Source organism: Microcebus murinus, chromosome 4 (genome assembly GCF_040939455.1).
Source record: "Microcebus murinus isolate Inina chromosome 4, M.murinus_Inina_mat1.0, whole genome shotgun sequence".
Taxonomy (NCBI): Eukaryota; Metazoa; Chordata; class Mammalia; order Primates; family Cheirogaleidae; genus Microcebus; species Microcebus murinus.
Window position 1 is genome coordinate 33,585,621 of NC_134107.1, and position 16,416 is coordinate 33,602,036.

General features: G+C 38.3%; 1 protein-coding gene across 2 annotated transcripts in view; it reads right to left on the reverse strand.

Moving 5' to 3' along the window:
* Window positions 1-430: 430 nt before the first annotated feature.
* Window positions 431-16,416, reverse strand: part of ELP4 (elongator acetyltransferase complex subunit 4) — a 211,983-nt gene continuing 195,997 nt past the window's right edge. For both annotated transcript variants that reach the window (XM_020286532.2, XM_076002057.1), the window contains exon 10: window positions 431-1,050. In XM_020286532.2, coding sequence (XP_020142121.1) covers window positions 919-1,050 — 132 coding nt within the window. In that variant the 3' untranslated portion in view covers window positions 431-918. The remainder of the gene's footprint in view (window positions 1,051-16,416) is intronic.

The following is a 16,416-nucleotide window of genomic DNA, read 5'->3' on the forward strand; positions in this document are numbered from 1 at the left end:
TTCAGTATGCTATACACCCCAAAACACATGTTTATATGGCTAGACATTTCCATACCCAACCAATGTTCATAATTAACAAAAGGTTTACGTGATACAATGGAAATCTGAGTTAGTTTCATTTTTCTACTTTGTCTCAGACCTATGTTCTGTAAATATCTCTCACCACGCTTCAGTATATGTTTTTCCCCTGGTATCCTAGCATTAATGTAGCTGTCAGTTTGAATTTCAATCCTGAATTACGTCTGTTGACATAATTTCATCGTGCTGACTTCAATTGTTTAGGATTACTAAACTGAAAACCATCAACTTCTTTTTTCTATTCTTTCTATAACTCAAGTTCATTATATTTATTAACTATTATGGCAGATTAATTATCTTTAATAGAATCTAAATCCCAAAATATTTTGTCTTCATCAATTTAATAACAGTATACATAAATGCAAATTTATTTTATGTATTAGCAAACACATTTTCATTTAAAAAAAACTTTAGCATTTTTGGTGGCAAGTGACTTTTTCTGAAATAAAGAGAAAATATACTTTCATATACAGCTTTGAATTTCACAATGTTTTATATGCTACCTGCTCTAACATGTACCCGTGATACTAAGTGCCTTAGTACACGTAATGATCACTGTAATGCATCTGGAGATTTTGACCCTTTTTTTGCATTTATTTAAAAATAAAATTATTTTCTTCAAATATGCCATCATACAAAATTTTAAAATAAAAGTATTTCTGCTGTACTATTTCTGTATAAAAAGTGGGTTAAAAAATGAAGAATGGTGGCCCCATTTTTCAATCCTGTGTTTTTCAAGGATTGGAGGGTCAAATTGTTAAGAAAAATATTTACATAAGCTATTAGCAATCATAATTAGAGTGTCATATAATTCTGCATGCAACGACTAAGGAGGAATCCCTAGAAATCCAGGTGCTTCTTGCCTCCGGCCATCATGCCACAGCCTGGGCCCAGCAGCTTGGCGGATTCTGCCAGATCCTGTTTGCTTGAGCGGCTCACCGTGTCTGACAAGTCTGGAGGCAAATGCAGTCGCTATGGCAGAAGATTTCAGGGGAAGGAAAAAAAGAAGAAGAAAAAATTAATTTTGCCTTTGCTAGCATACTTCAGAATACAATATTATGCTCTGTTGATCAGCATTTAGTCTTGCATATAAAATTCCTGCTAAAACAATTCTTCAGATTGAAGCTGAATATAAGCACCTCCTATTCCTACTGGATTTTACAAATTATAGCCATTGCAGAAACTGTACTAGGAATCTCGGTGGAATATTTTCAATGTTCAAACCAAAGCATATTAAGACTTTTTGTTCTTTAGGTAGAAATGAAAACATGTAAATGCACAAATGAAAGCATAATTAGAAAATGTCACATAAACAATGTCAGGGTTTTTTTTGGAGGGGGCTTTGTTTTGTTTCTTGCCAGGGTTCTAAAATGCAATTTAAAAAAATCAAATGTAGCTTTTCAGCAATTATGGATTCCTGCAAATGCTTGTTTCCCTCTGTCTATAAGTTGACCTGATGATTCTATTTTAAGGCTTAGCTTTCTCTAGGAGCCTAGAATTTTCACAGAAATATGGACATAATAAAAAAACATGGTACCAATCAAAGGGTCAATATTTTTCATATGTTCAGGTAAGTCAGCTATAACATCTGTTAAAGGTCTTGGTAAGTTTGTTTCTGTGCAGTAATGTTGGGTCATGTTTTCAAAAGTATAAACTGGTTTTGAGCTCTACCCCCCATCCCAACTGTTCTCTTGCAGATACAGGCTGATTTAAGCAGACCCAGTAACTGACCGTAATTATAACAGTTATTGTAACAAGGGAGAAATATTCATATTTCAAAATAATTTTTCTGTTTTCAAAAGGATCTCTATCAAATTCCTTTAATTATCAGTGCTTATAGATCACATGATTTATTTCATGAAAATCCTAACTTATAGGGACATATCTGGTGTGTGAGGACAAAGTGGGTATGGAAAGCTAAAGGTGAGGCAGGGTGGGGCTCTCCACTGATGACTAAACAGAGCTTTCCAGAGACAAACTCACCTGGAGACAACCTAGCTGAAACCCTTTATTTGAAAAACTTCCTTCAATATGGAAAAAAAAAAAAACACAAAAAAAGATAAAAAAGAATAGAATTGTTTTTTTCAATACTGTAGTCCATACAAATATGTTCCAGCTCGTTTCTTTTCTGATCAAAGGCTTGTTTATTGTCATGTAAATATAAGCTGTGTGCAAATGATCAAAATATTTTAAAACATTTAAAATAATGTGAAAATATTCTTTGATTGCAGTTTGCCTGTACTTATTTATTACAAATACAACTAGGATGAAAGATACTATCATACAGATGCACAATCAACAGAGATGTTAGAAATGTCAAGAAGGTCAAGAATTTGTAATATTCGTATAGCAATATTCATACAGATCTATTCATTGGCAGCCTTAGCACCCACCTATCATTAAGTAATTAAATGTCTACTTTTGAATGACAAAAAAATCATCAACACATATTTTTTTCTTTGTTTTAAACAATTCTTTCATTTCTTTATGCTCTAGTTTGTTCTAGAAAGAACTGTAGGCAGAAAGGAAAGCATAATAATGAAAGGCTCAGTAATCTAACAGGCAGGCATGACTGAAGTCTGCAGTTACAAATGTCTTTGCAGGGTTATCACTATTAGTGTCCACGTGAGGAAGCAGGAAGGAAAGAGTGCTTGAGCTATACGTCTGAGCTATATGTTTTAATGTTTAAGATCTTGTGGTTATTGTTAATGAGTGCAAGAAAAATGACTGGGATACATGCACGTTCTGAAGGTTATCTGAAACTTGAAGGAAATCACCATAAAGAAATTGTGTATGTGTGTTTGTGTGTGTGCATGTATTTATGTGTGTACACTTTTGGTTGGTACCTCACAGATGATGTCACAGATGGTGATTAGGCTGTTTAGGAAATCAACCGGAGTCAACAAATATTTAGAATCTACTCAAAGCAAGGCATTCTAGAAGGATACGTGAACAGAACACCTTCCACACTCCTCATTTCCCAACAATCCAGTAACATGAATAAGCTAAGCACACAGGTAATCCTCATAGCGAACACTCTAAGTCATGTACACAAGAAAGGCAGAGACGAATCAGAAATCATGGTGGGGGAAGGGGAGCAGGAAAAAGGCTCATGGGGGTGGGATCTGAGCTAGGTCTTAAGTAATGAATTGGATTCTGACATGCAGAATGGGGATTTGCTTAAACGGTAGAACAAATATATCTTCAAGATTACAGGATACATTTGGTTGAAGGGTTATAATCTACATGAGGAAACTGTGTGGTTTATTCACAACTAGTATAATACAATTTATTTCGGGAGGTTACCTATTTGCTTGTTGACTGGCTAAGCATTTCTCTTCCTCTGCTTTCCTAGGCAGTGAATGCGAGCCAGTTGGCTGAATGCCCTTCTTAGCAAAAGTAGCTAAATGTGACATGTGACATGCTTGGAAATCTTTCAGGTCGAATGGCTTTGAAGTAAAGTCAAATATCATTTGTGTGCAACTTCTGAGCATAAAAAAATTTGGGTGATATGATTAACTGCTTTTTATCAAATGCTACATTATAAAGCCAGTGGTATACTCCTTTGTATGTCCTTTGAAAATGCCCAAGGATGGCTCTTGGAAATAGGTGCCTCTACGTGTGATTTTGCCTGCTTTTGTTGATTATTACCTGAGCTTACTATGCAGTCTAAATTCTCAAGCAGTGGGTTTTGTTTTCTTTCTTTCTGAGCCTCCCCCTGTGCACCATGTCAGTGCGATGTGAAGCAGCGAGGAAGAACGAGAGATCAGGTTCCAGGCTTGCCAGGTGTGTCAGGGATTTTTCCTTTGAGGCTTCCAAAGCATTTACACATTTGACATATAAATGTTCAGATGCCGCTGTACCCCAGATCTGTCTTCTGAAAAAACATGCTGCAAGATACTCTGTACAGCGTGGTGACCTCCTTTAGACTAAAACTGCAAGCTGTGGGGTAAACTTTTAAACATTGAGGTTTCATTGAGTAATGTTTTAAATAAAAATCAGACTATAAAAAATTACTTTATTCTCAACCTTATAAATCAAATTAAGGTATTCATCTTTCTCATCTTATACCTGGGGATCTGGGGCAAGGCCCAGAACCAAAACCGTATCTTACATCTTGAGCTGTGTTTTTTTTTTTTCACTTGATTTTCTTTTCTCAGATTCTGGGAGAAAGAGACAGTGTTGCTGGTGCAGAAGATGGATATCTGACTGGCTGCCTGCCTATTTTTTCCATTAATGCCTTGTTGAAAATGATGATTTCTATGTAGGCAAAGGGAGCTGGGAAAGGTGTGGCAACTCCCAAGTTTCCTGCACAGGCCTGGGAATCCCACTGGATCAATGGTTCCCTTTTCCCCAATGCTGCAAGGAGGGAAACAGTGAGGCTAGCAAAATACTCTGGCAGATTAGGGGGCCTCCTGCCAAAAAGAACCCTTAGGCCCATAGGAAGCCCAGGATCACAACAAAGAAGCAGCAGCAGAAGTGATTCCCTCTGAGGCTCTGAAGGGTACCAAGGAGAACCAGACTTTGAGATTCTTTCCCTGCCACCTGCCTCCATGTATCTTTGTTGGGCCTGGTCACTGTCTATATTTTGTTCCTTCTGAGTCAGTGACTAAACTGATCCTATAGACACATAGGATTGGATTTCCTGGCTCAACAGTTCCCTTCCTAATTCCTTTTCTCCTAGCCTGCCAGACCTGTGCTCAGCACTCACAGTTCCCAGACAGAAGGGGCAAGATAATGAATCTAGATTACACCTGGATTTGAGACAAATTGCAGGTAAATACCCATTAAAATAAGTTAAATCAATTTATATTTTTCATATTTTGCCAAGGCCAAACCTCCAGGCACTGTTTTCTGAAAATAGTTGATGTACATTTTAACCCTTAGTAGAGGAATAGAGATTAGTTTTAATCCATTTATAAATTTCTGACATTTCCTGAAAAGTTACACTTTGCATTGCCTGGGATCACAGAAATAGGCACTTCAGAATACTTCTAATATATTTTTTCATTTGAAAAAAACCCAGAAAATTTAAATGAAAGCTTGTAATCAACTTACAACACATAGGTCCCTCAGCACAGGCAGCCAGGGCTTGTTGACAGGGCTGCCTGTGTTGGACATGGAAGCAGAGTAATAGTTTGATACCTGCTTCTGTCACTCACTCTCAGTGTGACCTCAGACAAGCCAATTCACCTAAGTCTCTATGACCTCATCTGCCATAGGGGAATAATTCTCCTCTCATAAGACTGTTACCAGGATCAAATGAGGTGTGTTAGTGTTTTGTGAAGTATCAAGTACTATGCTTATTCATACTTCTTCTTGTTCCAAAAAAGAATTTGGGGTGGCTCATAAAAATACATATGGTACAACAAAATAAATATAAGTGAGTTTATTAGGGCAAGGAAATGACTCTACAAATATAATGAACTACACATAGTTATAAATGATAGCAACAGAATATTAGACTTGGCCACCAGGTCTCAGTCTATCCAGCATCTGAGTATTTATAATGTATTATGCTTTAATGAGGTAATGTAACGAAATAACAAAGGAAACTGCAATTATAGTCTCTCTGCTCTCTTCTCTCTCTCTGCTTCTGAGATTTAAAAAGTCTAAATAATTTTCCTCATGCTTAGTAAGGCAAGAGTGAAAATGGGACATGTCAGATGCCTGGCTTTTGAGCCAGTATGCACGCATATGTGTGTACATATGTGTATACACATATGTACACACACACACACCTGTCTTAAGGAGGCAACTTGGGGTCCATCTTAGTTTTAAAATCCATTTTTTGCATATGTCCTCATTACTGGCAAAAAATAAAGGAAATGTCAGAAGATGAAGCTCTTCCATTTGAGTTTCAAAAGCATTTTCCCCCTTTATACAATGGGAAGGAAACAAATGAACAAAATACACGCTGTCCTATTCCATTTCAGATTTTCAGCTGTGTAATGCCCTTGCTTGCAGGATGATTTGCCGATTTCTGTAGCCACATTCTGTTCTATGCATTACTCTCAATGGTAGGGAATGAACTAAAGTATGGGCTAAGTAGCTGTAATACAGATAGACTCCTACCCCTTCTAAAAAATGGCCTCCAAAAGGTAGAGGTTTATTTGTCTACCATGTTACAATCTAGAAGTAGGCACTTCTGAGCTGGAAGGACTGGTCTGCCATTCTCAATAAGAAGTTCCACTTCTGGCTCCAAGGCTGATGCTCTTGCTAGCTGTCAGCTTGTGGCAAGAAGAATGGGGCCAAGAAGTCAAGACCCAGAAGTTGGCAACATCACTTCTATTCACGTCCAGAACTATGACATGGCCACACCTGGCTGTAAGGGAGGCTGGGAAATGTTTAGAAGTGTGTAAAAAATGTTTAAGAAATCTATTACTATGGGGGAAGGAGTAAATGAATATTGGGGAACAACTAGCAGCATGCCAGTTTTGAGAACGATCATAGCAAAATGATCACCAGCCAGAAGCATTAGTTCAGTATGTGACTTACAGATGACTCATTGGGGCTCCATTCTTGGTTTCTGCCCAAGGAAATGCACACCTGATGCTCCCACTAGCTCAGCGGGTGGGAACAAAAGCAATGTGTTCGAAGTCTCTCTATGGATAAACAGGGAGACAGTTCTCTTTCCTTTGTGGAAAGATGGATTACCTTTCAGGGGTATAGGGAGAAGGACAGAGGGAAGGAGACAGATGAAGCAGGCTTGATATATTCATCGTCATAGTATTGCTATTATTTCTTTGTAAGATTTCAGAGTGTTGTTTCAATTTGTAAAAATAATAATAATAAAAATAACAAGGCCGGGCGCGGTGGCTCATGCCTGTAATCCCAGCACTCTGGGAGCTGAGGCGGGCTGATTGCTGGAGGTCAGGAGTTCAAAACCACCCTGAGCAAGAGCAAGACCCTGTCTCTACTATAAATACAAAGAAATTAATTGGCCAACTAATATATACAGAAAATATTAGCTGGGCATGGTGGCACATGCCTGTAGTCCCAGCTACTCAGGAGGCTGAGGCAGAAGGATTGCTTGAGCCCAGAGTTTGAGGTTGCTGTGAGCTTGGCTGACGCCTCGGCACTCACGCTAGCCTGGGCAACAAAGTGAAACTCTGTCTCAACAAACAAACAAACAAACAAAAGAAAAACCCAAGAACACAGAATATGTAAACTACTCAGCAAAAAACCAAAAACCAAAACAATGTTACATGCTATTATGCATTTTTACATTGTTCCATTTATAGTACTCCGTAACTATTACATTATTATAATATTATATTGTAATTATTATATATTTGGTTAATTTTGCAATGTGGAAGATGCATCTGCCTATGCATAATTGATGAATTTTGCACTATTCCCATATATGAATAGGCCAGTGGAAACAATGCCAGAACCAAAATTTTGCTCTTTTTGGATTGGCAAGTATACATTTAGTAGTCGCTGAATATTTCCGGAAAAAATCCTGCTAAGCATGGTCAGGTTTTAGGTTTAAGTTTTTGTTTGTTTAAGGTCTAATTGATTCTCAGGATTTAAGATTAAAACTGTTTTATTGAATGTCATAATCATACTATATCCTTTGAATTAAAAAAAATTCATTTGGTTCTTCCTGAGTTATCTGAAAATTAGACAAAATTTCAGAGCTGAACATTCCATATTGGCTGCCCATTAAAAAAAAGCTCAGGTGTGCAATTATTTTGACCGTCAATTATAACTGACAGTATTGTCTTACCTCCAAGTTCACCTCTCTGAAAGCAGATTGTGAAGAACTCACTTGTCTAAACAAAAGTGTGATTTGTGAAAAGGCATGTGTCTGAGGCAGAGATTGCTAGTTTACTCCCAATACCTATTCTCCTTTTCAGTGAGTAGAAGAATTTCTGAATATTAGTGGGGCACATGGCTTCCCAGGACAAAGGCTACCTTTCCCAGCTTCCTTTGCCAGTACATGAGGCTGAGTGACTAAGTTCTGGTCACTTCATCTTGAGCAGAAGTGCTGTGGTTAGCTTTAGGGTGAGGCTCCTTAAAGGTGGAGGAGTGCCATCTACTTACCTTGCTGAGCTCGGCGAGAGAACCCCTGCCCTGGGTCCTCCCCTGCCCCTTCTTTGGCCCTGCCCCTCCCCAGGGGGTGAGGACTTACAGGGCTAGGAGGACATGCATCTAGATCCCGTGCCCTTCTTTACAGAATATGCTTGTGACCTCAGAATTCCCTGTCCAAAAGCTTGCACTGTTCTCTTCCCCAGGTTCTTTCCCCAAGGGTGGACTGTATCGCCTGTGTGTATGTCCTGGGGCCCAAGGAGTAGACAAAAGATGGCTGTTTGTAGGGCGTGTGGACAGAGTTTGTATGTGCATGCTGGGCGTCCAAAAGCATGTGTGAGTGGCCCTCTGTGTGAAGGAAGGAGGCAGGAATGGGAAGAAAAGGGAGGTAGGCTGTAGGCAAATTCTCCCTATGTCTCCATGTTCTAGAGTGGAACCCTGATCCTAAATTTAAACTTGGCTTTCCAGGAAGGTATATTTGTGAAGGAGGGAAGACAAAAGTATATTTAATGGTTTGCTGGCTTGACAGCATTAAAATATTTAGGCATTTAATAAGTATGTGGTCCTTTATTTACATTCTTGCTCTAGGCTCCACGAATAAGTTGTGGACTTGAGGGTAGGTTCTAAGACAGCCATCCAGGACCATGAAATGGAAGCTATGTGCTGAGGAGAGCACAGCAAAATGACAAAATGAGTCTAGGATCTCCGGATTCCATATGGCCACCAGAAGAGCCCTGGATCACCAAACTGGGCTTTTATGTGAGAGATACATGGATTTCTAGATTACTTAAGCCACTGTATTTTTGGATTTCTGTAACAACAGCCTAAACTCTATCTTGTTTATACAGAATTTGGTATCTGACAAATGGAACACTCAAGTTTTATGGCTAAATATATGTTGGCTTGGTGGCTGGAAGATGGGAAGTGAGATCAAATATTGGGGATTGGAAAGCTGCTGATCCTTGTTATGCCCATGGTAACTTGGAAGGCAAACCTTATACTTCTGAATTAGTGGCTGTATGTTAAATGCTGGAGAAATTCAGACTATTGGTGTGTTGGTTGCTTCTGGCCACTTTTAGCAAAGTTGTTTACAAAAGAGAAAGGAACTCAGGCTACAGCTATAGAATTTGCAAGAAGAGATAGAAAGGACTACAGCTCTGTTAAAGGAGGTGTTCTGCCTGTAGCCCACAATCTAGACTGACTAAAGACTTGGTAATTTGGGGCCTTGCAGGGTTGGAAATACCCATCTGTTTCTGTACCAGCACACTAAGGCAGGTAACTTTTGCAGGAGATGTCTGTGTCCCGGAGCCTTTGTTAAATAAATACTTTTGTTAAGAGGCTGGCCAGAAAATGGGAGCCAGCTCAGAGAAAAAAGTTAGATTAAGGGTGTTGCCTTCCCATTCAAGTCCATTATTTTAGATGGCTTCAAGGTAACTACTAATAAAATGAAAGAGAGAGATAAGGGTAGAATAGAGAGGTCAAAAAATAAGACTAGAGTTTTACAATGTACCAGTGGTGGATGAGGGGAAGAGGCACCCAGTGACCATTCTTCTGTCTTCTGGTGTGCCTTCTTATAGGCCCGGAGCTGGAATGGTGTGAATTAGGTTTACCCAATTAGATACATTTGTACCACATTTAGAAGGTGGAAGAGAAATAAGAACTAGCATCCTGATGCTTTAACTATTGCAACTGGCAAGAATTATTGCAGAGACCAATTTTTTTTTTTTTAATTGGGATTTCAGTCACTAGTCAATAGCTTCATGGCAGTTCAGAGGTGGTTGTGGAAGTTGAGGCCAGACCACTTTGCCAGAGTCCAGTTACTTGCTTCATGGGGATCAAGAAGCAGTGGCAGTGGTGGTAGTGGAACTTACTAACCCCAAGACTGCAGCCCTAGAGCTCTGTGGCTTCAGTTAATAGCTCTAGTGGTAGTCTCCCAATTCCTCACTTTTCTATGGGATGGAGAGCACCTTTGCAGGAGGCCAGCTTGCTGGCAATGCTCAAGCTCTTCCAATTATTTCACTAACTCCCAATTTTCTCTTATAAACTTTCCTTCTGCATAAAATAACGAGGTGGTATCTGTTTCTTGCAACTGAACTATAGAGCTATGTCTAGACAAGCTCTTTGGCTGTGAGTCCTTGCATGTGGAATTGAGGGGAAGCACATAGACTGGGAACCTTCTAAAGTCTTGAGGAATTGTATTGCCAAACAAACCACAAGCCTGTTCAAAAGCCTACAAATTTTCAGCCCCTACAATAATCCTAGATCATCAAACTTGCAGCCCCCCCCCCCCCCCCCGCAAAGGCATACATACTCTCCATTGGCAATTTCACGTAGCCACGGATGAAAACGGACAAGGAATAACTTCCTAAGGGGACACAGAAGATAACGGACAAGGGAGTTTCTTCTAGAGGGCAGGACCAGGCACTATAAGCTTGGCTAAAGTCCTCTACTGCCAGGGCAGAGAATTTTTGCAGTTTCTAGCCAGTAGGATTCCTCACTCATCCCTGGAGAGGGGGTAAGTGTGTCCCGTATGTTGGAAGAAGGCTGTGTATGGACATTTGGGTTACAAAGGGTTGTGAACTATGGCAGAGACTGATACTTATCCTCCAGCATCTACTTTCTCATTTTCCTTTTGTAGCAGAACCCTTGAACACAAGGCCATTCTCAATAAAGACTTCATTTTCAAACTTCCCTTACAGCTAGTTGCGGACCATATGATCATGTCTGAACAGTGGGAAAGGAGCATAAGTGATGTGACAATATCAGTGTATTTGAATGGACTTTGAACACAACCAGTCTGGCTTCAAAGTCTATTCTTACTACTCCCTGTGCCAGGACTTCTCTAAGCACTAGGGACAAAATAGTGAACAAGATAGGCAAGATCCCTGCTTTCATGGAACTCACAACCTTAAGAAGGGACAATGCATAGATATTTACATGACTCAAGGAGAGATTGACAACACATAGGAGAATAAACAAATGAAGAAGCTAATTCAGATGATAAGAGGTGCTTTCACAGAAATAAAATGTGATGATAAGATATTGGCGGGGGGGTACTACTTTAGTTGGGGAAGACCTTTCCAGACAGTACATTTGAGATATGGCCTAAATTTAGAGAAGGGACCTATGAGACCTGGAAAAAGATGTTCCAGGCAAACGGAATAAAATGGAAAAGCCCTGAGGTGGCAATAAGCTTGGCATGTTTGAAAAGAAAAAAAGTCAGCTTTTCTGGACCGGTTGATGAGCAGAGGCGTGTCTATGTGAAGTTTGGCTTGGCAGGCAGGTTTCAGATCTTGTAGGGTTTGTAAACTGTGGTAAGTGACTTGGATTTAATTCTTAATGGCAAGGGGTAGCAAGGAAGTGATGCAGACTTATTTTGATGAATACCATGGCCATCTTTACCCATATCCTTACAAAGTTACCCATATCCTTACAAATCCTGCATGAGCATTATCAATAATAGAAAACAACAGTTGTTGCAAACATGCATATCCTAGTAAAGACAGAATTTTCCAAAACGTAGTATACATTGGCTTTTCTAGATCCTGCTTTCTTTTCATTTAGAAGAAACATTCTGGCTACTAGGTGACCCACAGTATCTACCGCTCCACCTTTACCCTCCTCCTGTGGGGAGTGGTGGTTCTTAATCTCATGCCTGCCCAATAGGAAGATTCCAGATGGAGGGGTTGGGCCTTGTGTGACATGTCCACGAGGGACAAACTCTAGCAGTATTGTTTGTGGGTATGGTTTGCTGAGTTCGATTCTCTTAAAATGTGAATCGGAATCTTTTGGACTACCTACTAATAAAAACATCATGTTTTAGTCCCAGTGTTGCTGAACTTTTAGACATTTAAGATGTGGGGGAGTCCTGCTATTCTCCTCTCTTATTTCATATATCAACATAGAACAAATTAGATTATTCCTGGAAATCTTTGCTTAAAATGGTTTCACTTTCTATACAAACTAAAGTCAGTATCTTTTTCTTTTCTTTTGGTCTCTCCTTTGTTCTTTTGTACCTTTTATTCCCACTGATGCTCTAACATGAGCAGGATTGAAAAAAATCATTTAGGTAACAGCTGAATAATACAACTTAAGTTGTTACCTAAGCCTGGATAGTAAAAACACTGAAAGATGCCTTTCCCTGCCTCTGTTCCCTCCCCCAGTAACCTCTCCTCTGGGATAAAGGAAAGGGATAGATAAGTCACACATGGCCACACATACCACCCCTGTGATCTTCTGATTGTACAATGTTGCCTAAATGAATCTTCTCCTATCTCCCCAACTGACTCATTGCCACTCATCTTTCCTTAATTGTTAGCTAGGTTTCTCACTCTGGCAGCCTTTTTGCTGGTCTCCAACTGCTGCTTAACCCAAGGCTTGTATGGCTGTGGAACATACAATACAGGCAAGAGCATATAAAGTGTGTAGGATTTGAATGAAGCTTCAGCAGGGCCAAGCTGAGACGCTTGAGATCTACGGTCTGTTGCTGCTATTACAGTAAACGAAAGAAGACTGGGATTTTTCTGGGGACTGTTATTTTGATAGGATCTTCAAACCTGCTTTACCCAGGAAGTCCCTCTCTACCCAGATAAGTGAGGCAACATTTAAGGAGCATTTTTGGGCACTACCCCTCAGGTACTTTAAGAATACTAAGATATTTAAGGAACATTACAGTGCTTTTAGATCTGAATGTTGAGCTTAAAAAAAGTCTTTTAGAAATAAATTCAAACTACTAATTACATGAGAGTTCCTTTTTATCCCCTTTCTTTTTTTCTTTTAAAACATATGCTATAGAAACTACTCTGGAGGTAGCAAAAGGTAACACTCTCTTTGTTTTTGTCTACTTGAATTCAAACTCATGTTTGTTTGCTCCTTACTACAATCTTAACCTTCTACTTAGTCAACTGTTAGATAAATGTGTGTTAATACTCAAAGCTGATCCCTAAATCCTAGAGATTTTTAGAACTGCAGCAGATCCACTATCCAATTTAGGGACTGGCACAGGACTGAGTGATATACAGCCTAGGGAATAGATGGATTCTAAGATGTGAAAAGGCAAGAATCAGGGAATTTTGAAATCAGATAATTTAGCAGATTGCTTAAGTTACCAGGTATATGTCAGTCCACTAAATAACTTTCAAGATCGGCAGCTTTCGATGAGTACTCCTCTTGGAAATGTGGCGACCATATAGATTTGTATCTAACATATATATGATCATGTAATGATTTTCTTTTGGCCGTACATGAATGAGTTCTGAGAGCATAATGGCCAAAGTGTTTGCCTGCATAATGCCCCGCAGTGTATGCAGAACATTACTCTACAAAGCCCTGGGATGGGGTATGAAGTGCTCAGTGGAAATGGCAATGTAAAACATCCTGGCAGCATTAAATCTCCCAACTACTCTCTAGTTACTTTGAGACCCCCACATTTAAGGGTCTGCTAGTTCCTGGGTATGAAGAAAGAATTTTTAATGGGGCCAAATGTAGGTGTTTACAAGGGGGAATTGTTGTTTTTTATTAGGAGCTGCCTTATGTTCAATAGTTGTATTTACTTTGTCAAGCTAGCCAGAATTAGAAAATCCCCATTGCTAGGCAGCCTAGAGCGACTGTGAAGTATTTCTGGGCATTCAGAACTGAAGCATGTGCTGCCCAAAGGCAGGTTTCATTACAGTGTGTTATTTAGTCCTCTTTCGTCCCTCCCTCCCCCCACACCCCCAGATAGGAGTGCTTCTATAACAGGAAATCTTGGTTACTTTATGCTGAAACATATTTACATGACTGAAACACGACAATTAACACATTTGTAAAGCTTGAGGGATAGGCACACTTTAATGGTTTTTTGAAGCAGGCTGATTTCCTGGAGCTTTTAATCTTATTTTATTTTGTTCTGCATGCATGAACAAGTTCTTCTTTACTATAGGTATTTGACAAAGTCTACCTGGAATGAATGTGAATGCAGAGAAAATAATACAAAAATGAATTTTATGTTTTATCTTTGCCAAACAGTTCCTAACTTCTTTTACCAGTTCAATGTATATTGAGGGCTATGCTATTATTTTTTTTGTGTTGCGTTAGCTTTTATACAAAGGCATTTAGGGAGTATGCTTTTGGTTTGATGAAATGAAATGTGGCTTTCTCTTTACTGACTGTATAAAAACTTTCCATAATGAAGGAAAAATATCAATTACACAGTGTTTTCTTCACTCTTTATGGACAGATGAAGGTGCACTTTCCTAGGTGGTGTACATTTCACTTGCTCCAAACTTAAATAACACCCAGGTGATATTAAGTAGTAGTATTTTATAAGTGCTATTGTGTGTGTGTGTTTTGCCTGCTTATATATTTAAATGTAAATTTGTCACATGACAATGTTGTCATGAATATTTTAATATCTTTTAAGTCTGTAGATTAATTGCTAACATTTTGGTAGAACATTTGGTAGAATTTAGAAAAACAATCTTTAGTATCAGAACCCTCAGAAATCAAATAAAAGCTTCCATTTTCTCTCTAATTTCTGAAAGTATGTTAACCCTTGAAACTCCCCATTTCAACTGTCACTTAAAAGTTTATGGCAAATTTACAAATTACACTGGTTTCCGCATAGTCACATCTATCTGCCCCCTCCACAGACCTCCCTTCTCACCACTTTGAAAAGGAGCTCGGTGAACAGACTGGGCAAAGAGAGAGCCCTCTCTCTCTACATGCCTTAGGGTAGTGATGGGGCAGCCAAAGATCCAGCCAGCGCTCTGGCTGAGGGAGACAGATTAGAGATGAAGACCTAACTCCAAAGAGTAACTCTGCTGAAGTGACTTCACAGATAACAAGTAAGCAGTGATTCAAGTTAGTCTCAGATAGAAAGCTTCTCCATGAATAATGGGAAATAAAGTTAAAGGAAATGAAGCAAATAAAGCAAGAAAAAAAATTACTGATGATCAGAAAAGAGAAAAATATTTGTGAGTATATAGATAAATGACTATGCCTACTTTGAGGGTTTTTTTGTTTGTTTGTTTGGCTGGCTTAATCAAAATGCATGTTTCTATAGAAATGTTAACGAGAGCTAAGTTTAATTGCCACCTGGATAATTCAGAAGTAATTTCTCATATAGATTATTTTCTATTCTTTAAAAACTCATTTGCTTTTATATGTGGAGGATCCCCCCGCCCCCACTTAACTACCATCAAGCTAATTTTTTTTTTTTTTTTTATGAGGAGTTCCGAAAGATCTTCAAAATGCAGAAGAACCAATGACTTCATATACTGAATGGGCTAAATCCTGTCTCAGGTTTTCACTGTAGCAGGAAAAGCCACTCTGGTCAAATAGGAACCCTGAAGTTTGCCGTCATTTAATCCAGGGTCTGCAGGCATGCAATGGGAATGTTCCTTTTGGTATCTGCAAAATTATGCTTCAAAATGAAATAGTGGAGGGAAGTGATTTTGTAATTGTTATACAGGGTTATTTTCTAAGCTTTAAAGATCTAAGTTAAATAAAATATACATATTTTTGTATTTCTTTTTGATTCTTTAAAATTTCTTGAGACATTCAAAGCAAAGGAGAGCATGATTTTTGGTAAAAAATCATCAAATGGTTTTTAAAGTTCAATATTAACAAGTTTCACAATTTAACAAATGATGAAAAAAAAGTTTTTCTTTTAGAAATATATCAAGTAGTGGTATTTTTCTTCTGTTTTTCATTATGATAACCTACATCCTAAAGAGATCTTAGTTACTCTAAAATCAGTTTAAGCAAATAGATCAAATAATTACCCAATCAAATATTTGTAAATTACAGTATATTATAAACTTATGGAAGTTCTGTTTGTAAGTGAAAAATTATATCAAGCATCTTCAATTTATTATATATTTATTTTCAAGTAACACTAATTGATAAGTGCTTACTTCCTAAATCTATTATCTGGCTTGTATATTTAACAGTCTATCTTAAATATCTTACAACTGACTTCTTTATAATTCATATTAATGTCTCACACAATTATTAATATTTCACATAATCATTGATTATGTTTTAAAATGAGTCAAAAACTATCTGAAAAACTATGGAATATATAAAAATGGGAATATTCCTTACTTCTAAACTAGCCAAAAGCATTTCCAAACTTGGGTCAATTAAAAAGATTTAGTAATACCCATACTCTATTCCAAAACCCTGAAACCATGTGTATCTATCTTACACTAATAAAGGTACCACATGAAACACAAATTAACCACTAGAATTGTTATAAGGATCAGTTTTAGTTATTATTACTTTATCAAAAAATATATTTATTGCTTTTGTATTTCCATATAT